The sequence below is a fragment of the Pseudophryne corroboree genome, chromosome 12 (genome assembly GCF_028390025.1).
Source record: "Pseudophryne corroboree isolate aPseCor3 chromosome 12, aPseCor3.hap2, whole genome shotgun sequence".
NCBI lineage: Eukaryota > Metazoa > Chordata > Amphibia > Anura > Myobatrachidae > Pseudophryne > Pseudophryne corroboree.
Genome location: NC_086455.1, coordinates 163333957 through 163361919, shown reverse-complemented (window position 1 = coordinate 163361919; position 27963 = coordinate 163333957). Strand labels below are relative to the sequence as shown.

At 49.6% G+C, this 27963-nt stretch overlaps 1 protein-coding gene across 3 annotated transcripts in view; it reads right to left on the bottom strand.

The window, feature by feature from the left end:
- Nucleotides 1-27963, bottom strand: part of TXNDC16 (thioredoxin domain containing 16) — a 107959-nt gene that overhangs the window by 60976 nt on the left and 19020 nt on the right. For 2 of the 3 annotated variants that reach the window (XM_063948399.1, XM_063948397.1), the window contains exons 5-10: nt 20556-20759; nt 18313-18395; nt 16315-16376; nt 15158-15232; nt 12902-13023; nt 12517-12607 (exon numbers count right to left, since the gene is read on the bottom strand). In XM_063948399.1, the coding sequence (XP_063804469.1) occupies nt 12517-12607; nt 12902-13023; nt 15158-15232; nt 16315-16376; nt 18313-18395; nt 20556-20703 (581 nt within the window). In that variant the 5' untranslated portion in view covers nt 20704-20759. Of the gene's footprint in view, nt 1-12516; nt 12608-12901; nt 13024-15157; nt 15233-16314; nt 16377-18312; nt 18396-20555; nt 20760-27505; nt 27537-27963 lie in introns of all 3 variants that reach the window. The other variant, XM_063948398.1, reaches the window with a different exon arrangement.

The window sequence follows — 27963 nt, the reverse complement described above, 5'->3', positions numbered from 1 at the left end:
TAAGAAACTGGCCTGGGTTAAAATACATACATATAGCCTTAATGGCTATATGTGATGTATTTATTTTGCCACTAAAGGTAATTATATTGCTGCCCAGGGCGCCCCCAGCAGCGCCCTGCACCCTCCGTGACTGAGTCAGTGAGCCGTGTGACAACAATGGCGCACAGCTGCCGTGCTGTGCGCTACCTTCAAGAAGACTGAGGAGTCTTCTGCCGCCTGCTTTCCGGACCTCCGTTCTGCCGTCTCTTCAGCGTCTGTAAGGGGGATCGGCGGCGCGGCTCCGGGACGAACCCCAGGCTGACCTGTGTTCCGACTCCCTCTGGAGCTAAGTGTCCAGTAGCCTAAGACTCCAATCCATCCTGCACGCAGGTGAGTTGGAAATCTCTCCCCTAAGTCCCTCGATGCAGTGATCCTGTTGCCAGCAGGAATCACTGAGATTGAAACCTAAAAAAAAACTTTTCTAAACAGCTCTTTAGGAGAGCCACCTAGATTGCACCCTCTCGGACGGGCACAAAAACCTAACTGAGGCTTGGAGGAGGGTCATAGGGGGAGGAGCCAGTACGCACCATGTGACCTAAAAGCTTTTTTAGATGTGCCCTGTCTCCTGCGGAGCCCGCTATTCCCCATGGTCCTGACGGAGTCCCAGCATCCACTAGGACGTTAGAGAAATATATATTAAGTTACAGTCAAAACATTTATCCTAACCTCACCGCGGAACCAGAGAAATCTACACCCCCTCCTACTCCGAGAGGAGCAATGCCACTTACAGAATACACCCTGTAGGTAGGGTTGCCACCTCATGCATCATCGATTCCTGGAGATCCACCCACCCCCACACCCCCAACCCCACCGCGGCACCAAGCAATGTTCATGTAAATATAATGATGTACCATATTTTACGTACAAACAATCTAAATGGAACAGTGTATCTATATAAACAGGAAAATAATAGTCGCCACTTGAATAAATTACAGCATTTGGTGCCTTAAAACTAGATTGTGTGAAAGAGGGAAGAACCATGGAAGTGAAAGTGTTGCACACAACCTAATCACTATCAGGCTTCAACAGGTGACACAAACAAATGCACTACTAAAAGGTGTCTGTTAGTGATAAAAAAAATAAGAATTTACTTACCGATAATTCTATTTCTCGGAGTCCGTAGTGGATGCTGGGGTTCCTGAAAGGACCATGGGGAATAGCGGCTCCGCAGGAGACAGGGCACAAAAAGTAAAGCTTTTCCAGATCAGGTGGTGTGCACTGGCTCCTCCCCCTATGACCCTCCTCCAGACTCCAGTTAGGTACTGTGCCCGGACGAGCGTACACAATAAGGGAGGATTTTGAATCCCGGGTAAGACTCATACCAGCCACACCAATCACACCGTACAACTTGTGATCTAAACCCAGTTAACAGTATGATAACAGAAGAGCCTCTGAAAGATGGCTCCCTAAACAATAACCCGAATTAGTTAACAATAACTATGTACAAGTATTGCAGATAATCCGCACTTGGGATGGGCGCCCAGCATCCACTACGGACTCCGAGAAATAGAATTATCGGTAAGTAAATTCTTATTTTCTCTATCGTCCTAGTGGATGCTGGGGTTCCTGAAAGGACCATGGGGATTATACCAAAGCTCCCAAACGGGCGGGAGAGTGCGGATGACTCTGCAGCACCGAATGAGAGAACTCCAGGTCCTCCTTTGCCAGGGTATCAAATTTGTAGAATTTTACAAACGTGTTCTCCCCTGACCACGTAGCTGCTCGGCAGAGTTGTAATGCCGAGACCCCTCGGGCAGCCGCCCAAGATGAGCCCACCTTCCTTGTGGAATGGGCCTTAACAGATTTAGGCTGTGGCAGGCCTGCCACAGAATGTGCAAGTTGAATTGTGTTACAAATCCAACGAGCAATCGACTGCTTAGAAGCAGGCGCACCCAACTTGTTGGGTGCATACAGTATAAACAGCGAGTCAGATTTTCTGACTCCAGCCGTCCTTGAAATGTATATTTTTAAAGCTCTGACAACGTCCAACAACTTGGAGTCCTCCAAGTCGCTTGTAGCCGCAGGCACTACAATAGGCTGGTTCAGGTGAAACGCTGATACCACCTTAGGGAGAAAATGCGGACGCGTCCGCAGCTCTGCCCTATCCGAATGGAAAATTAAATAAGGGCTTTTATAAGATAAACAGAAATGGGTTCTCTGCGCACTGAGGTGTTAATCTGAGGCGGGGTGTGCTGCTGGTAATGAGGGGTGTCCCACCCCCCCTTAAATGGTAAGTATACAGATGTGGATAAATCCACAGGGAACCAGCGCTCAAACCCTATTTGTAGTGGTGAATGTATGGTTATAAAGTGAAACTAAAATCAATAATGAAAAAGCAGGTAATATACTTAAGGTTGTTTATTCTAAGATGCTGAGATACTTTCTTTCCCAACAGGTATAAATTCGGTTTAAAAGTCAATCAGTGATTGGGGCACGCTCCTGGTTTGAGCTTAAATTCTGAAGTGCAAGGTTCAATTGAAAGAACAAATGCTGTAATCTTTGTAAAGTCGAAAAAAAAAAAGAAAAAGAAAAAGAAAAATGCCACAAAAAAATATTAATGATAATATGTACTAAAGTCCAAACGGTTTACAAGTCTATACAGACAGCGGCGTACCGCTAATCTGTGCTTTGAAGTGAAGGATTCTCTTGTGAAGTGATGAACAGTTGACAGCGGTAGTGTATGCTTTGGTTAGAGTGGAGAATAAGGACCCTGGACTGGCGCTATTCCTCCTGCAGCACGTCCCACAGTAGAGCGCCCGAATCAGGCCCGCTCTGTGGGGCCGCTGACCTGGGGTGTGCGCCTGTCACAGAGGCGAAGTGGACCCGGCCGGAGCTCTCCGAGCGGCTGGCTGCGCCTCTCCTCCTCCTACAGGGACTTACCTTCTCCCTTCCCCTCCGCCTTCCACTCTCCGCTGTCTCGGGCTTCTTCCGTCGCCTGGCAACCGGTTGCTTCCGGAACTCCGGATCACGTGACCGGATGGTTTGCGGAAAGGATTAGCAGTACTGTCCTTCTTTGTAGTGAATATTCGTCCTCAGTCCAATGTAGTATAGATGGGTAGCTCCAACGCGTTTCGACCTGTTAGGGTCTTCCTCTGGGGGACGTGCTGTGGGACGTGCTGCAGGAGGAATAGCGCCAGTCCAGGGTCCTTATTCTCCACTCTAACCAAAGCATACACTACCGCTGTCAACTGTTCATCACTTCACAAGAGAATCCTTCACTTCAGAGCACAGATTAGCGGTACGCCGCTGTCTGTATAGACTTGTAAACCGTTTGGACTTTAGTACATATTATCATTAATATTTTTTTGTGGCATTTTTCTTTTTCTTTTTCTTTTTTTTTTTCGACTTTACAAAGATTACAGCATTTGTTCTTTCAATTGAACCTTGCACTTCAGAATTTAAGCTCAAACCAGGAGCGTGCCCCAATCACTGATTGACTTTTAAACCGAATTTATACCTGTTGGGAAAGAAAGTATCTCAGCATCTTAGAATAAACAACCTTAAGTATATTACCTGCTTTTTCATTATTGATTTTAGTTTCACTTTATAACCATACATTCACCACTACAAATAGGGTTTGAGCGCTGGTTCCCTGTGGATTTATCCACATCTGTATACTTTTATAAGATAAAGCCGCCAGTTCAGATACTCTCCTGGCGGACGCCAGGGCCAGTAACATAGTCACTTTCCATGTGAGATATTTCAAATCCACATTTTTTAGTGGTTCAAACCAATGGGATTTGAGGAAATCTAAAACTACATTTAGATCCCACGGTGCCACCGGAGGCACCACAGGAGGCTGTATATGCAGTACTCCTTTGACAAAAGTCTGGACCTCAGGAACTGAGGCCAATTCTTTTTGGAAGAATATTGACAGGGCCGAAATTTGAACCTTAATAGATCCCAATTTGAGACCCATAGACAATCCTGATTGCAGGAAATGTAGGAAACGACCCAGTTGAAATTCCTCCGTCGGAGCACTCCGATCCTCGCACCACGCAACATATTTCCGCCAAATGCGGTGATAATGCTTCGCGGTGACTTCCTTTCTTGCCTTAATCAAGGTAGGAATGACTTCTTCTGGAATGCCTTTTCCTTTTAGGATCTGGCGTTCAACCGCCATGCCGTCAAACGCAGCCGCGGTAAGTCTTGGAATAGACACGGTCCCTGCTGAAGCAGGTCCTGTCTTAGAGGTAGAGGCCACGGATCGTCCGTGACCATCTCTTGAAGTTCCGGGTACCAAGACCTTCTTGGCCAATCCGGAGCCACTAGTATCGTTCTTACTCCGCTTTGCCGTATGATTCTCAATACCTTTGGTATGAGAGGCAGAGGAAGAAACACATACACCGACTGGTACACCCAAGGTGTTACCAGCGCGTCCACAGCTATTGCCTGCGGATCTCTTGACCTGGCGCAATACCTGTCCAGTTTTTTGTTGAGGCGAGACGCCATCATGTCCACCATTGGTCTTTCCCAACGGTTTATTAGCATGTGGAAAACTTCTGGATGAAGTCCCCACTCTCCCGGGTGAAGATCGTGTCTGCTGAGGAAGTCTGCTTCCCAGTTGTCCACTCCCGGGATGAACACTGCTGACAGTGCTATCACGTGATTCTCCGCCCAGCGAAGGATCCTGGCAGCTTCTGCCATTGCACTCCTGCTTCTTGTGCCGCCCTGTCTGTTTACATGGGCGACTGCCGTGATGTTGTCCGACTGGATCAACACCGGTCTTCCTTGAAGCAGAGGTTCCGCCTGGCTTAGAGCATTGTAGATTGTTCTTAGTTCCAGAATGTTTATGTGAAGAGACTTTTCCAGGCTCGACCACACTCCCTGGAAGTTTCTTCCTTGTGTGACTGCTCCCCAGCCTCTCAGGCTGGCGTCCGTGGTCACCAGGATCCAATCCTGTATGCCGAATCTGCGGCCCTCCAATAGATGAGCCCTCTGCAACCACCACAGAAGAGATACCCTTGTCCTTGGAGACAGGGTTATCCGCAGGTGCATCTGAAGATGCGTGCATTGATGTACAGACACCTTTCCTGGTTTTAGGAGATTCCTGACCAGGTCGGATAACTCCTTGGCTTTTTCCTCGGGAAGAAAAACCTTTTTCTGAACCGTGTCCAGAATCATCCCTAGGAACAGCAGACGAGTTGTCGGCATTAATTTGGATTTTGGAATATTCAGAATCCATCCGTGCTGCTTTAGCACCTCTTGAGATATTGCTAATCCCATCTCTAGCTGTTCTCTGGACCTTGCCCTTATTAGGAGATCGTCCAAGTATGGGATAATTAATACGCCTTTTCTTCGAAGAAGAATCATCATCTCGGCCATTACCTTTGTAAAGACCCGAGGTGCCGTGGACAAACCAAACGGCAGCGTCTGAAACTGATAGTGACAGTTTTGTACAACGAACCTGAGGTACCCCTGGTGTGAGGGGTAAATTGGAACGTGGAGATACGCATCCTTGATGTCCAAGGATACCATAAAGTCCCCTTCTTCCAGGTTCGCTATCACTGCTCTGAGTGACTCCATCTTGAACTTGAACTTCTTTATGTACAGGTTCAAGGACTTCAGATTTAGAATAGGCCTTACCGAGCCATCCGGCTTCGGTACCACAAATAGAGTGGAATAATACCCCTTCCCTTGTTGTAGAAGAGGTACCTTGACTATCACCTGCTGAGAGTACAGCTTGTGAATGGCTTCCAAAACCGTCTCCCTTTCGGAAGGGGACGTTGGTAAAGCAGACTTCAGGAAACGGCGAGGTGGATCTGTCTCTAATTCCAACCTGTACCCCTGAGATATTATCTGCAGGATCCAGGGATCTACCTGCGAGTGAGCCCACTGCGCGCTGTAATTTTTGAGACGACCTCCCACCGTCCCCGAGTCCGCTTGAGAAGCCCCAGCGTCATGCTGAGGCTTTTGTAGAAGCCGGGGAGGGCTTCTGTTCCTGGGAAGGAGCTGCCTGTTGCTGTTTCTTCCCTCGACCTCTGCCTCGTGGCAGATATGAATAGCCCTTTGCTCTCTTATTTTTAAAGGAACGAAAGGGCTGCGGTTGAAAAGTCGGTGCCTTTTTCTGTTGGGGAGTGACTTGAGGTAGAAAGGTGGATTTCCCGGCTGTAGCCGTGGCCACCAAATCTGATAGACCGACTCCAAATAACTCCTCCCCTTTATACGGCAAAACTTCCATATGCCGTTTTGAATCCGCATCGCCTGACCACTGTCGCGTCCATAAAGCTCTTCTGGCCGAAATGGACATAGCACTTACCCGTGATGCCAGTGTGCAGATATCCCTCTGTGCATCACGCATATAAAGAAATGCATCCTTTATTTGTTCTAACGACAGTAAAATATTGTCCCTGTCCAGGGTATCAATATTTTCAATCAGGGACTCTGACCAAACTACCCCAGCACTGCACATCCAGGCAGTCGCTATAGCTGGTCGTAGTATAACACCTGCATGTGTGTATATACTTTTTTGGATATTTTCCATCCTCCTATCTGATGGATCTTTAAGTGCGGCCGTCTCAGGAGAAGGTAACGCCACTTGTTTTGATAAGCGTGTTAGCGCCTTGTCCACCCTAGGAGGTGTTTCCCAGCGCTCCCTAACCTCTGGCGGGAAAGGGTATAATGCCAATAATTTCTTTGAAATTATCAGCTTTTTATCAGGGGCAACCCACGCTTCATCACACACGTCATTTAATTCTTCTGATTCAGGAAAAACTATAGGTAGTTTTTTCACACCCCACATAATACCCTGTTTAGTGGTACCTGTAGTATCAGCTAAATGTAACGCCTCCTTCATTGCCAAAATCATATAACGTGTGGCCCTACTGGAAAATACGGTTGATTCTTCACCACTGGAATCAGTGCCTGTGTCTGGGTCTGTGTCGACCGACTGAGGCAAAGGGCGTTTTACAGCCCCTGACGGTGTTTGAGGCGCCTGGACAGGCACTAATTGATTGTCCGGCCGCCTCATGTCGTCAAACGACTGCTTTAGCGTGTTGACACTATCCCGTAATTCCATAAATAAAGGCATCCATTCTGGTGTCGACCCCCTAGGAGGTGACATCCCCATATTTGGCAATTGCTCCGCCTCCACACCAATATCGTCCTCATACATGTCGACACACACGTACCGACACACAGCAGACACACAGGGAATGCTCTAAACGAAGACAGGACCCACTAGCCCTTTGGGGAGACAGAGGGAGAGTCTGCCAGCACACACCAAAAAGCGCTATATATGACAGGGATAGCCTTATAATAAGTGCTCCCTTATAGCTGCTTTATATATATCAAGATATTGCCATTAAATTTGCCCCCCCTCTCTGTTTTACCCTGTTTCTGTAGTGCAGTGCAGGGGAGAGACCTGGGAGCCGTCCTGACCAGCGGAGCTGTGAGAGGAAATGGCGCCGTGTGCTGAGGAGATAGGCCCCGCCCCTTTTCCGGCGGGCTCGTCTCCCGCTATTTTGTGAATACAGGCAGGGGTTAAATATCTCCATATAGCCTCAGGGGGCTATATGTGAGGTATTTTTAGCCTTTATATAGGTTTACATTTGCCTCCCAGGGCGCCCCCCCCCCCAGCGCCCTGCACCCTCAGTGACTGCGTGTGAAGTGTGCTGAGAGGAAAATGGCGCACAGCTGCAGTGCTGTGCGCTACCTTTAGAAGACTGCAGGAGTCTTCAGCCGCCGATTCTGGACCTCTTCTTACTTCAGCATCTGCAAGGGGGCCGGCGGCGCGGCTCCGGTGACCATCCAGGCTGTACCTGTGATCGTCCCTCTGGAGCTGATGTCCAGTAGCCAAGAAGCCAATCCATCCTGCACGCAGGTGAGTTCACTTCTTCTCCCCTCTGTCCCTCGTTGCAGTGATCCTGTTGCCAGCAGGAATCACTGTAAAATAAAAAACCTAAGCTAAACTTTCTCTAAGCAGCTCTTTATGAGAGCCACCTAGAATTGCACCCTTCTCGGCCGGGCACAAAAATCTAACTGGAGTCTGGAGGAGGGTCATAGGGGGAGGAGCCAGTGCACACCACCTGATCTGGAAAAGCTTTACTTTTTGTGCCCTGTCTCCTGCGGAGCCGCTATTCCCCATGGTCCTTTTAGGAACCCCAGCATCCACTAGGACGATAGAGAAATATACATATATCTATATATAACCTGAGCCTCTATTTGTTTCATGCATGCTCATTATATTATAAATATATGTGTGACACGCCTGTCAGCTCTCGTTGCTCCTCTCACATGAGCCGGATCGGCGTTACTTCAACACCGCAGCCTGGGAAAACGCTGAGGAAGAGCTGCCGATGGCATCGTCACGGCAGCTTCGGCTCAGTCTGCGGTCCGCGGTCGCTGCCTGGGGAAACGCTGAGGAAGAGCTGCCGATGGCACCATCACGGCAACTCCGGCTCAGTCTGTGGTCCGCAGGCGCAGCCCGGGGAAACGCTGAGGAAGAGCTGCCGATGGCCGCTTCGGCCCAGTCTGGGCTGAACACAGTCTCGCGAGATTTGATGTCATCATCTCATGAGACAGTCACTGTAGTTCACTGAGTTCCTCAGCTGCCAAGGAGCACTGCTGGTGCTCCCAGGGTCCCCTTATTCCTGGAGAATCCAGGAATCCGGGTGAAGGGAAAAGCCTCCTGGAGGGTTGCCACCAAATCCTGGAGAATCCAGGAAATCAGGGAGAGGTGGCAACCTGTAGGGTGAGTGGGATCAATCTATGGAGTGGTTGGCACCTTGTGATTAGAATTCCGTTGTGGATCTGCCACACCGGACATGATGAGACTTATAGTTCTACAACAGCTGAGAACCATAGGGTGTCCTCTGCTGAAATGCAATATTCTATAATAATATAATGGGGACATTTCCGCTTTACTGTATATGTTACATAAATTGAATTAACCTAATATGAATATTGCACATCAGGAACAACATTCGTACATTAATTAGACACAATTTTAGCTTTTCAATTATACTTGCTATTGCTAATTAACCAGCTTGAGACTGAATAATTCTGAGAACCATACAAATATGGATTTGGGTTTCTTTCTTTTATTCATTTCTGCAATATTATCATGTGCACCCCAACAAAACTCATCGCTTTGTTTCTAACCTACAGCAATGAGTCTTATCGCCAAGTCCGGCGACAGGGGGGAAACAAAAGGTACACCTGTGCCGGGCCCCAAGGTTCCAAGAGTCTGGATGGGCCTAAAACACGTTGGGGCTGTGGCACCATATGCCTACTGTATATTTATATTTAAGGACTGCGCGGCTGGCACAGCGGCATTAATAAGTAAACCCCCCCCCAAAAAAAACTCCAAGGTTACTATCGGAGTCCGGACCCCCACCCTGCTGAGCATGCGCCATAGTTACCAATGACGCAATAACCGCGTCATGAATCTGTGCCACGCCATACCACTCTTCTGTGTTCCTGCCTCCCTTGCCTGCCGCCGCGGGCACCTAGGATGAGCAGAAGCGGGAGCAAGCAAGCACCGGGACCAAGCAGCAAACAACATCATCCGCAGCGCTGTGCAGACACCTTTCTTACCCCGGAAGCAGCACAGCAGCCAATGTGTTACCATGCCACAACAAGAAGTAACCACTGGAGGCAGGTCAGCAGTGGGGCAGATGTGTCACGACAGTCCACAAGAAGTCCTCTCCATCAGTGACACAGTGTGAGCTAAGTAGCAGGTGTATGTTTAGATTTTTTAATTTCCTTTCTATGTGGTGGTTCGTGTATTGGCACACACAGAAGAATAATGTGTGGGTGCGTTGGTCAAGGGTGTTTGTGTCAAGGGGTGGTGGGGTCAAGGCACGGGGGCCCCTAGAGACTTCATGTACCGGGCCCCAAGATTTCTGTTGCCGGCCCTGCTTAGCGCTAAGTGGTTTTCATGAACTTAGCATGAGAAAGAGATAAATACAGGATGCTAGACCAGATTAATTGCTATGACACCATTCAAGTCCTCTCGTTAGCAATCTAGTGCGTTCCACTGCCCTTTTCCAAACATTCATGATGCCAGAATGTCAACGGCCTTTTGTGGTCATGAATGTTGGTCAGGAACTTCTGTTAAAGTGAATCTAGGTGTTCTAAAATATCTCTCTACCTTTTAGATGACATTCTCCTAGCTGGTCCTACAGGAAATATACTCATTGCAACTATTAAAAAAAATCTGGTTTGGCTATTTGAAAAGTAAATGATGCAACAGCGCCCTCTACTGGTGAATGGGGAAAATGACCCCAGAAAAGCTTTCACACGATGCTACATTTTGTTCTCAAAAAGTTGCCAACTTCTCCTTAATCAATGGGAGAATCCACAATAGAACAATTCTTTAGTAGAGTTTCCCAAGATTTTCTGTTCACAATACATTAGATACAGTCTGAGGTGCTGGGACAGGATTGAGGGTTTACAGCGAACCTAACAACTACACACATCGAGCTATTTAAGGGCTGAACCAGTCAATATTCAGGGGAATGGAGCATATCAAGCTGCTGGAAGACAAGGCATGCCCCAGCGAGATCACAGGATGCTGGCCAGGTTGTAGGTAACACTTTTCCTGCTTCCTTACTGTGATACAAACAGTGACCCTGTTCCTTCCCCCACTCAGCCTGCAGTCCGTGTCTCAACCCTCCTGAGATTTACTAGTGGATGGTTGTCCCAATCTTTATGTGCTTACTGGTGGCCTCTATCACCATTCCGGGTCATGTCCTCTTCCCTGGCTGTATCAGCAGCGTGTAGTCCCAACGTTCTGTACTGGATCAACAGTGTGTGCAAGTTACCAACCACTGAAACCCCTGGGTCAGTTGTCCCCCTCTCACTGCAGGCTGGGTCAGTGGTCCCCCTCTCACTGCAGGCTGGCTCAGTGGTCCCCCTCTCACTGCAGGCTGGGTCAGTTGTCCCCCTCTCACTGCAGGCTGGGTCAGTGGTCCCCCTCTCACTGCAGGCTGGGTCAGTGGTCCCCCTCTCACTGCAGGCTGGGTCAGTGGTCCCCCTCTCACTGCAGGCTGGGTCAGTGGTCCCCCTCTCACTGCAGGCTGGGTCAAAGGTCCCACTCTTCTCACTGCAGAGCTGTGTCATAATTCAATGGTATCATCCATCATACTATACACATGTTCCAGCAGTCAGTTGTCCCGCCACTCTCACTGCAGGGCTGTATCAGCAATCAGTGGCCCCGCCCACCACACTGCAGGGCTGTGTCAGTAGTCACTGGTGCCCCGTCACACTGCAGGGCGGTGTCAGTAGTCACTGGTGCCCCGTCACACTGCAGGGCGGTGTCAGTAGTCACTGGTGCCCCGTCACACTGCAGGGCGGTGTCAGTAGTCACTGGTGCCCCGTCACACTGCAGGGCTGTGTCAGTAGCCAGTGGTGCCCCGTCACACTGCAGGGCGGTGTCAGTAGTCACTGGTGCCCCGTCACACTGCAGGGCTGTGTCAGTAGCCAGTGGTGCCCCGTCACACTGCAGGGCGGTGTCAGTAGTCACTGGTGCCCCGTCACACTGAAGGGCGGTGTCAGTAGTCACTGGTGCCCCGTCACACTGCAGGGCTGTGTCAGTAGCCAGTGGTGCCCCGTCACACTGCAGGGCGGTGTCAGTAGTCACTGGTGCCCCGTCACACTGCAGGGCTGTGTCAGTAGTCACTGGTGCCCCGTCACACTGCAGGGCGGTGTCAGTAGTCACTGGTGCCCCGTCACACTGAAGGGCGGTGTCAGTAGTCACTGGTGCCCCGTCACACTGCAGGGCTGTGTCAGTAGCCAGTGGTGCCCCGTCACACTGAAGGGCGGTGTCAGTAGTCACTGGTGCCCCGTCACACTGCAGGGCGGTGTCAGTAGTCACTGGTGCCCCGTCACACTGCAGGGCTGTGTCAGTAGTCACTGGTGCCCCGTCACACTGCAGGGCGGTGTCAGTAGTCACTGGTGCCCCGTCACACTGCAGGGCTGTGTCAGTAGCCAGTGGTGCCCCGTCACACTGCAGGGCGGTGTCAGTAGTCACTGGTGCCCCGTCACACTGCAGGGCGGTGTCAGTAGTCACTGGTGCCCCGTCACACTGCAGGGCAGTGTCAGTAGTCACTGGTGCCCCGTCACACTGCAGGGCAGTGTCAGTAGTCACTGGTGCCCCGTCACACTGCAGGGCGGTGTCAGTAGTCACTGGTGCCCCGTCACACTGCAGGGCGGTGTCAGTAGTCACTGGTGCCCCGTCACACTGCAGGGCAGTGTCAGTAGTCACTGGTGCCCCGTCACACTGCAGGGCAGTGTCAGTAGTCACTGGTGCCCCGTCACACTGCAGGGCTGTGTCAGTAGTCACTGGTGCCCCGTCACACTGCAGGGCGGTGTCAGTAGTCACTGGTGCCCCGTCACACTGCAGGGCTGTGTCAGTAGTCACTGGTGCCCCGTCACACTGCAGGGCTGTGTCAGTAGTCACTGGTGCCCCGTCACACTGCAGGGCGGTGTCAGTAGTCACTGGTGCCCCCCTCTTACAGTAAGTGATGGGCATACCTTATATTTTTCAGTAAAGTGGTTTCTGTTGTTAGAACAAACTGGTACACTGATCCATGGACAAAAGCCGCTTCCATCACTGACCGGTGCTCTGAAGATAAAAAGGAGATAGAAAAGCAGAGAGCTGAATTACAGGCCAGACCCTCACAGACACGGACATATAGTAACAGCAAGATCAGGTGCTTTCCGTCTGCTGAGCCCAGGAACTATACCCCAGACCATACTCTGTCACTGAGGAATAGAATACAGCAGCTTCTGGTGTGACGCGGGAATAGGTCACATGACCGGATCCGGGGAATAGTTCTCTGGCCTCATGCTCACACTAGAGCTACAAACTTATTTATTGGATGAATGAAGCTCTTGCACTATAATAAGCATACCATACCTGGTGTCCCAATAGCCTGGACATACACAAAGATAACATCTTTCTTCCCTTTCATTGCATCCTCTAATTTCTGAAGTTCCAGAATGGAGGTGATGTATTTGACTTTATTATAAAGAAGGACACTGAAAGAATAGACATATGACAATTAGCGACTAAGGTTTTCTTATCATTTACTCTAAATAGGAAACATAAATAGTTCTGAGCTGACATCTAGTGGTCACTCTGAGTACTACCAGTGGAATCTATTCTACAAGAAAATGCCACCTAGTGTTGCTTTGCATGTCTGAACAATGTTATCAAATATTTTTTCATGTAGTTCAGTCTGCAGATGTTGCATCAATTTATGGAGTATGTATAAATTGTGGGAGCAACGTGGGGGACACTGCACAGGGGTCCTCCGCAGTGTTAATATTTCCCTGGAATGAAGGTTAAGTGCACTGTTCAGTGTTACCCTGACAATCTACTGCAGTTACGGGGCTACCACGGGTGAGGGAGGGGCTGGTGCGGTGGTGACGTGGGTGGGGAGGGGCGGGTGCGTGAGTGCCGCGGGTGGGGTCTGGAGCCACCACGGGTGGGGGAGAAGCGGTTGCGGGGGTGCCGGAGGTGGGGGGAGAGGAGGGTGCAGGGGTGCCGCGGGTGGGGGAGGGGCGGGTGCGGTGGTGCTGCGGGTGGGGGAGGGGGTCCGGAGCCAACACGGGTGGTGGAGGGGATTTGTGGGGGTGTCACGGATGGGACCCGGTGGTACTGCGAGTGGGGAAGGGGCGGGTAATGCTTCTCCTCCTGGAAGCAGCTAAGCTGCTGTCCTCCCTTTGGCAGTGGCTCTCCCGGAGACTCGCACAGCAGCCAGTCACTATCGTTAGCGCCGGTGTCCCAACGCGCCGCATTACAAGGAAGAAGATGTATTCAATAAACTACAGCTCCCAGCAGCCCTTAGTGCCGGAATGCTTCGGCGCTAAGGGCTACTGGTAGCTGTAGTTTATTTAGTGCGTCTACTTCCCTGTAATGCGGCGCGTTGGGACAACGGCGCTAACTATAGTGACTCGCTGGCAAAACTGACTGACTGGCTGAATCAATGTAAAAGGTGAGAGTGCTGTGAAGTCAGTGACACTGCACACCCACTGCACTGCACAGCACTGTCACCTTTTACATTGATTCAGCGTCCAGACATTACCCTCCGCGATATCACCCACTCTATCCGTTACATTAGCCATGTCGGGGCTTCCAGGCCGGCAGACCAGGTGCTGTGTTGCGGAGTCAGGGCCTCTAGGGATCTGTGTGCGGCTGTGGTGGGGAGGCACTTCTGTGACATCACGCGCAGAGGAGGCTCCGGGGCTCAGAGAGTATGCGGCGCAGGAGGGCTATGAAAGCCTTCCGCTGCGCCGCTTTCATTTATTATTTATTTATTAGCAGTTTCTTATATAGCACAGCATATTCCGTTGCGCTTTACAATTAGAACAACAGTTATAGAACAAAACTGGGCAAAGACAGACAGAGGTAGGAGGGCCCTGCTTGCAAGCGTACAATCTTAAGAGCTTTCATACACATCTATGCCGGTGGCCGCAGCAGCTTTTGTTCCACCTGCGCCGCGGCTAGGGAGTGGGGATTGTTGATGGCGGAGGGGGCAGGCGGACTGGCAGCAGGACATAGGATGCTGCAGTAAAAGGATTTTTTCCCCCTATCTACAGCGCAGAGACTTGCTGCAGATGCAGTGGCATACCCTCCAGCTGCACCTTTTTGGCAGGTACAGTAACTTTTTTTTTTTTTTTTTATGGTCTGTACCGATTTTTGGCTTTCCAAACTTCCACTAAAAGTATAGGAAAACGGGCGTGGTCACACCACTTTACCCGTGGCCACGCCCCCTTTTCGAATTTGTAGCGATTTTATGTGTAAATTGCTGGAGGGTGTGTTGCTGCAGATGCAGTGGGCCTATTTTGGGGTGTGGACCAGGAGCTGCAGCTCCATCAGCCCCAGTGTTAATCCTGCTCTGAGAACACACAGCAGCCAAAGGGCAGAGCCTCCCATTGGATGTAACCTGTGTGGGAGGGCGTTTCTCACCCGATCAGCTGTGGACTGGTTGTGATAGACCTGCTGCTAACCCAATGAGAGCTCCTAGCCACGCCCAGTGTTATACACCCAGGCACAGAGTCACAGATCTGGGCTATTATATGGGAGATTTCTCACTGAGACACAATGTTTTGCATCATCTAATCAAGCACAAGTAATGGGACTGATGAACAAATGTCAGAGTCTACTCACAATAACACATTGGCGACGATGGCGTTGACATCAAACAGCGTATCTGTAGGGAATTCCCGTAATAATTTAGTTCCCCTGCAGAACATGAAACGGTGCAGTGATTAAGCGGCGTCACTCTGTATGTGTTTGTCGTTAATTAGTGGCTCATTAAATTACAGTGAATTGATGAAGTATCTAACTCGGAGGAATAATTTAAAACCTCTGAGGAGAATACAGCAATAAAGGTTTTATTGCATCACCGGCGATGTAATTAAGTCTAAGCTGCCTCTATCTCGTCCCCAGCCCTGCTCAGTGCTAGTCTGCCCGCCAACAGCAAATGTAGGAGCCCTGGATGCGCCACATCAGTCACCCAACGTGCTATCAGAAGGAACAGCGCACAAACAGCCTACTGGCCTAACGTACGAAATAGTGGCTCAATCTTATAACACATATGAAACCAAGTGAGGGTCCTTACACCTTTATTGGAAGATTTGTAAAGTGTTTTCATCTATTCCTCTTTCACAAGATGGGGGGGGGGAATTGCCCTCTGACCCGGAGGAATACTACTGTACTCCCAACCATTTAAGGGGAAAAGCGAAAAAGAAAGAGAACAGAAGTTGGCCTTACACTGTGTCTGTATATTGTATATTTCCATAAAATTAACAATGGCTGCGGACACGTGTCTCTCTAGAAGCTTTGCAACAGAGGCCCCTTCAAAATGTTGCTTTGGAGCCCACACAGTTCTGGCTATGCCCCTGCTTGGAGCTTTGCGCTACTTTAGCCTGCAGCTCATTGCGTTGGAAGTTATTGCTAATTTGGATCCCTTCACAGAAAAGGTAACCTCTTACTTACCTGACAACTGGACTTCCGTTCCGTCTTAACGGGATATGCACCAATATTTGCATTGACTGTGGCCAAATCAAGACTAACTGGAGGATACTTATACGATTATAACTTCTACTACTCAAACTGATTTACATGTTTTATATAAAGATTTATCTACACTAAAATTGAGCCACTATTTTGTACATAAGGCCAGTAGGTCATTTGTGCGTGGTTCTCTTCTTGCATTTATCTGTGTGTGGAGACTGGCTATGTCCTTATTACTGGCGAAATTCTATATATTCCACCTTGTATTATGCAGGTGTGAAAGTATTAAATTGTATTTTTTACTATACCTGAACAAGTATGCATTGTCCTCCTCACAGAACTTCAGTGTGTCTTCTTTCATACAATTTACCTAATAAAACAAAATATAACAAGATGGATTCATTTTGTGTAATACAGAGATCCATTTGGCACATCAATCTTTAGGGATTAGTGTCACAGGAGCCCCAAATTACTTTTGCTTGACCTACTATAGTATATAACTCTCAGTCTGTGGCTTCCTGCTGCCTCCATTCCCCTCTTCACATCATGTCACTGTCACTGCCCCTGTCACATGCACCCCTGTCCTCACTGACATATCAGTCATCTCTTGATATACACTGTGCTGCTGGGGACCCTGCTCCTCCCACTATATAACTCTCAGTCTGTGTCTTCCTGCTGCCTCCATTCCCCTCCTCACATCATGTCACTACCCCTGTCACATGTATCCCTGTCCTCACTGACACATCACTCATCTCCTAATATACTCTGTGCTGCTGGGGCTCCTCCCACTATATAACTCTCAGTCTGTGGTTTCCTGCTGCCTCCATTCCCCTCCTCATATCATGTCACTGCCCCTGTCACATGCAGCCCTGTCCTCACTGACACATCACTCATCTCCTGATATACTCTGCGCTGCTGGGGACCCTGCTCCTCCCACTATATAACTCTCAGTCTGTGGCTTCCTGCTGCCTCCATTCCCCTCCTCACATCATGTCACTGCCCCTGTCACATGCAGCCCTGTCCTCACTGACGTATCACTCATCTCCTAATATACTCTGTGCTGCTGGGGCTCCTCCCACTATATAACTCTCAGTCTGTGGCTTCCTGCTGCCTCCATTCCCCTCCTCACATCATGTAACTGCCCCTGTCACATGCAGCTCTGTCCTCACTGACACATCACTCATCTCCTGATATACTCTGCGCTGCTGGGGACCCTGCTCCTCCCACTATATAACTCTCAGTCTGTGGCTTCCTGCTGCCTCCATTCCCCTCCTCACATCATGTCACTGCCCCTGTCACATGCAGCTCTGTCCTCACTGACACATCACTCATCTCCTGATATACTCTGCGCTGCTGGGGACCCTGCTCCTCCCACTATATAACTCTCAGTCTGTGGCTTCCTGCTGCCTCCATTCCCCTCCTCACATCATGTCACTGCCCCTGTCACATGCAGCCCTGTCCTCACTGACGTATCACTCATCTCCTGACATACTCTGTGCTGCTGGGAACCCTGCTCCTCCCACTATATAACTCTCAGTCTGTGGCTGCTGCCTCCATTCCCCTCCTCACATCATGTCACTGCCCCTGTCACATGCAGCCCTGTCCTCACTGACACATCACTCATCTCCTGATATACTCTGTGCTGCTGGGGACCCTGCTCCTCCCACTATATAACTCTCAGTCTGTGGCTTCCTGCTGCCTCCATTCCCCTCCTCACATCATGTCACTGCCCCTGTCACATGCAGCCCTGTCCTCACTGACATATCACTCATCTCCTGATATACTCTGTGCTGCTGGGGTCCCTGCTCCTCCCACTATATAACTCTCAGTCTGTGGCTTCCTGCTGCCTCCATTCCCCTCCTCACATCGTGTCACTGCCCCTGTCACATACAGCCCTGTCCTCACTGACACATCACTCATCTCCTGATATACTCTGTGCTGCTGGGGTCCCTGCTCCTCCCACTATATAACTCTCAGTCTGTGGCTTCCTGCTGCCTCCATTCCCCTCCTCACATCGTGTCACTGCCCCTGTCACATACAGCCCTGTCCTCACTGACACATCACTCATCTCCTCATATACTTGGAATGTTGGGCCCATTTGTTTCCTAGTCTCTTACATGGATGATCTATACCTCTTTCCTGGCAGGACGCTACATAAAATAACAATATACGGAGATAAAGTAAATTTTCCCCTTGAGGATAATGCACATACCCCGGGATATAGAGACACTTACTCTCTGAGCATCACATTCTGTTGTTTGCTCCATGAATAAGGAAAATAATGATGTGACTTGATAGGTCCTTACCTTCGCTACATAAATCCTGTAGTCTTCTAGAGCCGCGGCTGACTTCTGCAACTCCTTCAGGAATATTACATTACTGGTGATCCCTGTAGTGACACGTGTGATACGTTATACTCACATGTCGTATGGATACATCATAGCGTTACACAGGTGTCCTCATACACCTATACTTCCTGTACCATGTGGTGAGAGACTGCCGGCTGTGATCCCTGTGCTGTACACACTTCCCTCTCAGTTACATCATAGCGTTACACAGGTGTCCTCATACACCTATACTTCCTGTACCATGTGGTGAGAGACTGCCGGCTGTGATCTCTGTGCTTTACACACTTCCCTCTCAGTTACATCATAAAGTTACACAGGTGTCCTCATACACCTATACTTCCTGCACCATGTGGTGAGAGACTGCCGGCTGTGATCCCTGTGCTGTGCACACTTCCCTCTCAGTTACATCATAGAGTTACACAGGTGTCCTCATACACCTATACTTCCTGCACCATGCGGTGAGAGACTGCCGGCTGTGATCCCTGTGCTGTACACACTTCCCTCTCAGTTAGTATATAGGGTTCTAGGTACTGAGGGCCGTTTTCTTGTAGTAAAGGAATCAGTATAAGGCGTACGGATGTGTTGCGAGGGTCACCTGTATCCCGCCTGTCTTTTACCTTATACTCTAGATTGTGTACTCTAGCCTCAGTTTTGCTCTTTTCCCTCCGATGTGCTACGTTACCTCACCTTTGTGTCTTTGGTCGCTTCTTAGTGCGCTAGGTACTTAGGATTAGCCTTTAATGCGTCTAAGTCACACGGTCCGCGGCGAGCTCGGCGGGGCTATTTGCTGACAGGTGCAATTTGTCTTAAAACACAGTGGTTGAAGTCGCACCAGATAGCCCCTCTCGGCACGCGAGGTCCCGGGTGACTCAGCAGCGCCCAGCGTCTTATTTGCATAATACGGCACGCTAGTCATCTCGGAGCGTTCCAGTCTCGCCGGCGTCTCGCACCATATGACATAGATGAATGAGGACACATCCATATTATACTTTCCTTGGGGGTTGAGAAGGGGGTGGGGGAGGGGGGGGGGCAGTCACCTGACGCTGAAACCGATGCAGCTCATAGCGTTAGAGGACAACCTGTGCGGAGTCTTACAGACCTCAGCTGTTGTAGACTGGAAGACTCGGTGCTGGGCTGAAGATGAGCTCAGTGCGGATCGCGGCCTCTGGAGACCGGTGAGGTAACATTGTATACTGGAGTCTTCTCTTACCGGCGGCCTCAGGTGACCGGTAAGGTAACATTGTATACTGGAGTCTTCTCTTACCGGCAGCCTCAGGTGACCAGTGAGGTAACATTGTATACTGGAGTCTTCTCTTACCGGCGGCCTCAGGTGACCGGTGAGGTAACATTGTATACTGGCACTGGGTCTTCTCTTACCGGCGGCCTCAGGTGACCGGTGAGATAACATTGTATACTGGAGTCTTCTCAACCCGGCGGCCTCAGGTGACCGGAGAGGTAACATTGTATACAGGCACTGGAGGCTTCTCTTACCGGTAGCCTCAGGTGACCGGTGAGATAACATTGTATACTGGCACTGGGTCTTCTCTTACCGGCGGCCTCAGGTGACCGGTGAGATAATATTGTATACTGGCACTGGAGGCTTCTCTTACCGGCGGCCTCAGGTGACCGGTGAGATAACATTGTATACTGGCACTGGAGTCTTCTCTTACCGGTAGCCTCAGTGACCGGTGAGATAACATTGTATACTGGCACTGGAGTCTTCTCTTACCGGTAGCCTCAGGTGACCGGTGAGATAACATTGTATACTGGCACTGGAGTCTTCTCTTACCGGTAGCCTCAGGTGACCGGTGAGATAACATTGTATACTGGCACTGGGTCTTCTCTTACCGGCGGCCTCAGGTGACCGGTGAGATAATATTGTATACTGGCACTGGAGGCTTCTCTTACCGGCGGCCTCAGGTGACCGGTGAGATAACATTGTATACTGGCACTGGAGTCTTCTCTTACCGGTAGCCTCAGGTGACCGGTGAGATAACATTGTATACTGGCACTGGGTCTTCTCTTACCGGCGGCCTCAGGTGACCGGTGAGATAACATTGTATACTGGCACTGGAGGCTTCTCTTACCGGTAGCCTCAGGTGACCGGTGAGATAACATTGTATACTGGCACTGGAGTCTTCTCTTACCGGCGGCCTCAGGTGACCGGTGAGATAACATTGTATACCGGAGTCTTCTCTTACCGGCGCTGCTGAAGTAGAGGAAGGAGGTCTTCCCCGGCACCAGGGAGCTGGCGTAGGTATCTGCGCTGAGTTCATGTAGAACGCCGGCTGCTTCCAGCATGGAGACTCTGGTCACAAGCAGCAGGACTAATCCCGGGACAGTCACCATCGTTAGTGTGGGAGGAGATCATCAGCAGCAACGGCTAAACAGCAACACAACGCAACCTAAGGGCACCAGATAGTGATAACAGACAGCAATGGGTTACATGTTCTATGTATAGTCATACTCACCACTGTGCCACTACCAGCACACCTCATTTACCAATATAAGGCAACAAGTCAAACTCCTTATAATATAGACACGTCCACAATATCGTCATTGGAAATGCTGCAGGGACAGGAGGTCAAGGTAGGCTGCAGGGACAGGAAGGTTAGGGTTAGGCACTAGGGGGAGGTCAGGGTTAGGCACTAGGGGGGAGGTCAGGGTTAGGCACCAGGGGGGAGGTCAGGGTTCAGCTGCAGGGATGAGAGGGTTAGGGTCAGGCACTAAGGGTAGGTTAGGGTTTGGCTGCGGGATGGGAGGGTTAGGGTCAGGCACTAAGGGTAGGTTAGGGTTTGGCTGCGGGATAGGAGGGTTAGGGTCAGGCACTAAGGGTAGGTTAGGGTTTGGCTGCGGGATGGGAGGGTTAGGGTCAGGCACTAAGGGTAGGTTAGGGTTTGGCTGCGGGATAGGAGGGTTAGGGTCAGGCACTAAGGGTAGGTTAGGGTTTGGCTGCGGGATGGGAGGGTTAGGGTCAGGCACTAAGGGTAGGTTAGGGTTTGGCTGCGGGACAGGAGGGTTAGGGTCAGGCACTAAGGGTAGGTTAGGGTTTGGCTGCGGGACGGGAAGGATAGGATAACACACTAGGGGGAGGTCAGGGTTCGGCTGCAGGGATGAGAGGGTTAGGGTCAGACACTAGGGGCAGTTTAGAGTTAGGCATTAGAGGGAGGTCAGGGTTAGGCTGCAAGGCTGGGAGGGTTAGTGTTAGGCCAGAGGTTCTCAAACGCAGTTCTCAAGGCACCCCAACAGTCCAGGTATTAAGTTTATCCATGCTTGGTCACAGGTGACTTAATTAGCTCCTCAGTCAATTTAACCATCTGTGCTGAGCCACGGATATACCTAGAACCTGGACCACTGGGGTGCCCTGAAAACCACGTATGAGAACCTGTTTTTGTTTGTGTGTCAAACACAAGTTTAGGATCTTATAAGTGTATAGTATAACCATTCTATTGTATTCTATTGTATAGAGCAGGTTTGAATAAATAAGAATTTACTTACCGATAATTCTATTTCTCGGAGTCCGTAGTGGATGCTGGGGTTCCTGAAAGGACCATGGGGAATAGCGGCTCCGCAGGAGACAGGGCACAAAAAGTAAAGCTTTAGGATCAGGTGGTGTGCACTGGCTCCTCCCCCTATGACCCTCCTCCAAGCCTCAGTTAGGCACTGTGCCCGGACGAGCGTACACAATAAGGAAGGATTTATGAATCCCGGGTAAGACTCATACCAGCCACACCAATCACACTGTACAACCTGTGATCTGAACCCAGTTAACAGTATGATAACAGCGGAGCCTCTGAAAGGATGGCTCACAACAATAATAACCCGATTTTTGTAACTATGTACAAGTAATGCAGATAATCCGCACTTGGGATGGGCGCCCAGCATCCACTACGGACTCCGAGAAATAGAATTATCGGTAAGTAAATTCTTATTTTCTCTATCGTCCTAGTGGATGCTGGGGTTCCTGAAAGGACCATGGGGATTATACCAAAGCTCCCAAACGGGCGGGAGAGTGCGGATGACTCTGCAGCACCGAATGAGAGAACTCCAGGTCCTCCTTAGCCAGGGTATCAAATTTGTAGGATTTTACAAACGTGTTTGCCCCTGACTAAATAGCCGCTCGGCAAAGTTGTAAAGCCGAGACCCCTCGGGCAGCCGCCCAAGATGAGCCCACCTTCCTTGTGGAATGGGCATTTACATATTTTGGCTGTGGCAGGCCTGCCACAGAATGTGCAAGCTGAATTGTATTACACATCCAACTAGCAAAAGTCTGCTTAAAAGCAAGAGCACCCAGTTTGTTGGGTGCATACAGGATAACAGCAAGTCAGTTTTCCTGACTCCAGCCGTCCTGGAACCTATATTTTCAGGGCCCTGACCACATCTAGCAACTTGGAGTCCTCCAAGTCCCTAGTAGGCGCAAGACACCCCAATAAGCTGGTTCAGGTGAAACACTGACACCACCTTAGGGAGAGAACTGGGGACGAGTCCGCAGCTCTGCCCTGTCCGAATGGACAAACAGATATGGGCTTTTTTGAGAAAAAAAACACCAATTTGACACTCGCCTGGTCCAGGCCAGGTCCAAGAGCATGTTCACTTTTCATGTGAGATGCTTCAAATCCACAGATTTGACTGGTTTTAAACCAATGTGTTTTGAGGAATCCCAGAACTACGTTGAGATCCCACAGTGCCACTGGAGGCACAAAAGGGGGTTGTATATGCAATACTCCCTTGACAAACTTCTGGACTTCAGGAACTGAAGCCAATTCTTTCTGGAAGAAAAATCGACAGGGCCGAAATTTGAACCTTAATGGACCCCAATTTGAGGCCCATAGACACTCCTGTTTGCAAGAAATGCAGGAATCGACCGAGTTGAAATTTCTTCGTGGGGCCTTCCTGGCCTCACACCACGCAACATATTTTCGCCACATGTGGTGATAATGTTGTGCGGTCACCTCCTTTCTGGCTTTGACCAGGGTAGGAATGACCTCTTCCTGAATGCCTTTTCCCTTAGGATCCGGCGTTCCACCGCCATGCCGTCAAACGCAGCTGCGGTAAGTCTTGGAACAGACATGGTACTTGCTGAAACAAGTCCCTTCTTAGCGGCAGAGGCCATAAGTCCTCTGTGAGCATCTCTTGAAGTTCCGGGTACCAAGTCCTTCTTGGCCAATCCGGAGCCATGAGTATAGTTCTTACTCCTCTACGTCTTATAATTCTCAGTACCTTAGGTATGAAAAGCAGAGGATGGAACACATACACCGACTGGTACACCCACGGTGTTACCAGAACGTCCACAGCTATTGCCTGAGGGTCTCTTAACCTGGCGCAATACCTGTCCCGTTTTTTGTTCAGACGGGACGCCATCATGTCCACCTTTGGTAATTCCCAACGGTTTACAATTATGTGGAAAACTTCCCCATGAAGTTCCCACTCTGCCGGGTGGAGGTCGTGCCTACTGAGGAAGTCTGCTTCCCAGTTTCCATTCCCGGAATGAAACACTGCTGACAGTGCTATCACATGATTTTCCGCCCAGCGAAAAGTCCTTGCAGTTTTTGCCACTGCCCTCCTGCTTCTTGTGCCGCCCTGTCTATTTACGTGGGCGACTGCCGTGATGTTTTATCCCACTGGATCAATACCGGCTGACCTTGAAGCAGAGGTCTTGCTAAGCTTAGAGCATTATAATTTTACCCTTAGCTATATTTATGTGGAGAAAAATCTCCAGACTTGATCACACTCCCTGGAAATTTTTTCCTTGTGTGACTGCTCCCCAGCCTCTCGGGCTGGCCTCCGTGGTCACCAACATCCAAAACTGAATGCCGAATCTGCGGCCCTCTAGAAGATGAGCACTCTGTAACCACCACAGGAGAGACACCCTTGTCCTTGGATATAGGGTTATCCGCTGATGCATCTGAAGATGCGATCCGGACCATTTGTCCAGCAGATCCCACTGAAAAGTTCTTGCATGAAATCTGCCGACTGGAATTGCTTCGAAGGAAGTCACCATTTTTTTACCATGGCCCTTGTGCAATGATGCACTGATTTTAGGAGGTTCCTGACTAGCTCGGATAACTCCCTGGCTTTCTCTTCCGGGAGAAACACCTTTTTCTGGACTGTGTCCAGAATCATCCCTAAGCACAGGAGACTTGTTGTCGGGATCAGCTGCGATTTTGGAATATTTAGAATCCACCCCTGCTGTTGTAACAGTATCCGAGATAGTGCTACTCCGACCTCCAACTGTTCCCTGGACTTTGCCCTTATCAGGAGATCGTCCAAGTAAGGGATAATTAAGACGCCTTTTCTTCGAAGAAGAACCATCATTTCGGCCATTACCTTGGTAAAGACCCGGGGTGCCGTAGACAATCCAAACGGCAGCGTCTGAAACTGATAGTGACAGTTCTGTACCACGAACCTGAGGTGCCCTTAGTGATAAGAGCAAATTTGGGACATGGAGGTAAGCATCCCTGATGTCTCGGGACACCAGATAGTCCCCTTCTTCCCGGTTCGTTATCACTGCTCTGAGTGACTCCATCTTGATTTGAACCTTTGTAAGTGTTCAAATTTTTTTAGATTTAGAATAGGTCTCACCTAGCCTTCTGGCTTCAGTACCACAATATAGTGTGGAATAATACCCCTTTTCTTGTTGTAGGAGGGGTAATTTGATTATCACCTGCTGGGAATACAGCTCGTGAATTTTTTCCCATACTGCCTCCTTGTCGGAGGGAGACCTTGGTAAAGCAGACTTCAGGAGCCTGCGAAGGGGAAACGTCTCGACATTCCAATCTGTACCCCTGGGATACTACTTGTAGGATCCAGGGGTCCTGTACGGTCTCAGCGCCATGGTGAGAACTTGTCAGAAGCGGTGGAACGCTTCTGTTCCTGGGAATGGGCTGCCTGCTGCAGTCTTCTTCCCTTTCCTCTATCCCTGGGCAGATATGACTCTTATAGGGACGAAAGGACTGAAGCTGAAAAGACGGTGTCTTTTTCTGCAGAGATGTGACTTAGGGTAAAAACGGTGGATTTTCCAGCAGTTGCCGTGGCCACCAGGTCCGATGGACCGACCCCAAATAACTCCTCTTCCTTTATACGGCAATACACCTTTGTGCCGTTTGGAATCTGCATCACCTGACCACTGTCGTGTCCATAAACATCTTCTGGCAGATATGGACATCGCACTTACTCTTGATGCCAGAGTGCAAATATCCCTCTGTGCATCTCGCATATATAGAAATACATCCTTTAAATGCTCTATAGTCAATAAAATACTGTCCCTGTCAAGGGTATCAATATTTTTAGTCAGGGAATCCGACCAAGCCACCCCAGCTCTGCACATCCAGGCTGAGGCGATCGCTGGTCGCAGTATAACACCAGTATTTGTGTATATACTTTTTATGATATTTTTCCAGCCTCCTGTCAGCTGGCTCCTTGAGGACGGCCCTATCTATAGACGGTACCGCCACTTGTTCTGATAAACGTGTGAGCGCCTTATCCACCCTAAGGGGTGTTTCCCAACGCGCCCTAACTTCTGGCGGGAAAGGGTATACCGCCCATATTTTCTATCGGGGGGAACCCACGCATCATCACACACTTCATTTAATTTATCTGATTCAGGAAAAACTACGGTAGTTTTTTCACATCCCACATAATACCCTCTTTTGTGGTACTTGTAGTATCAGAAATATGTAACACCTCCTTCATTGCCCTTAACGTGTGGCCCTAATAAGGAATACGTTTGTTTATTCACCGTCGACACTGGATTCAGTGTCCCTGTCTGTGTCTGTGTCGACCGACTAAAGTAAACGGGCGTTTTAAAACCCCTGACGGTGTTTTTGAGACGTCTGGACCGGTACTAATTGTTTGTCGGCCGTCTCATGTCGTCAACCGACCTTGGCGTGTGTTGACATTATCACGTAATTCCCTAAATAAGCCATCCATTCCGGTGTCGACTCCCTAGAGAGTGACATCACCATTACAGGCAATTGCTCCGCCTCCTCACCAACATCGTCCTCATACATGTCGACACACACGTACCGACACACAGCACACACACAGGGAATGCTCTGATAGAGGACAGGACCTACTAGCCCTTTGGAGAGACAGAGGGAGAGTTTGCCAGCACACACCAAAAACGCTATAATTATATAGGGACAACCTTATATAAGTGTTTTCCCTTATAGCATCTTTTTTATATATTTCTAACGCCAAATTAGTGCCCCCCCTCTCTGTTTTAACCCTGTTTCTGTAGTGCAGTGCAGGGGAGAGCCTGGGAGCCTTCCCTCCAGCCTTTCTGTGAGGGAAAATGGCGCTGTGTGCTGAGGAGATAGGCCCCGCCCCTTTTTCGGCGGCCTCGTCTCCCGCTCTTAACGGATTCTGGCAGGGGTTAAATATCTCCATATAGCCCCCGGAGGCTATATGTGAGGTATTTTTAGCCAAAAAAGGTTTTCATTTGCCTCCCAGGGCGCCCCCCTCCCAGCGCCCTGCACCCTCAGTGACAGCCGTGTGAAGTGTGCTGAGAGGAAAATGGCGCACAGCTGCAGTGCTGTGCGCTACCTTAAGAAGACTGAGGAGTCTTCTGCCGCCGATTCTGGACCTCTTCTCGTTTCAGCATCTGCAAGGGGGCCGGCGGCGAGGCTCCGGTGACCATCCAGGCTGTACCTGTGATCGTCCCTCTGGAGCTAATGTCCAGTAGCCAAAGAAGCCAATCCATCCTGCACGCAGGTGAGTTCACTTCTTCTCCCCTAAGTCCCTCGTTGCAGTGATCCTGTTGCCAGCAGGACTCACTGTAAAATAAAAAACCTAAGCTAAACTTTTCTAAGCAGCTCAGGAGAGCCACCTAGATTGCACCCTTCTCGGCCGGGCACAAAAATCTAACTGAGGCTTGGAGGAGGGTCATAGGGGGAGGAGCCAGTGCACACCACCTGATCCTAAAGCTTTACTTTTTGTGCCCTGTCTCCTGCGGAGCCGCTATTCCCCATGGTCCTTTCAGGAACCCCAGCATCCACTAGGACGATAGAGAAAATATATAAGTCCTGTCCGTTCCTATGTCCATAAGTCACACATATAAACAATAAAACGTCATTTTTCTCTGCTTCTAAGCATTAATAAAGACTACCTCCCCCATATATTATTGAAAGATTTTAAAAATGATGAATCTCACCTTCATTTTCGGGTGTGGTGCATGTGTACTTCTAAAAATGAACATGAAATGTAACGTGAGTCACGTGGAATGACGCTTATGTATTTACTGCTTATCAGGTAGATATAAATAAAAGGCTTGTCATATGCCAGCTCTAATACTTCCTGGGCAGTAAGACAGGAACCTGTATCTTATTCCCCATATAAAATGTTTTAACGACAATATAAAACAATTCATGGTTTGGTGTAAGCAGTATATCTTCCTCATCTCCCATCACTAATGTCCTGGAGAGAGTCATTATCAGAACACAACTAAAATATTGCCAGTCACCTGTGTAACACTTGGGGCACGTTACTATCCCCTCTTTTTAACAAGAGCCCATCTGCTGGGTAACAGTCCACCCCTGAGTTTTCCACCAGCGGGTTCCCACTGCAGCCAAAAGCACTGGACTATTGGGAAACAAACCTGTGTGAGCGGTA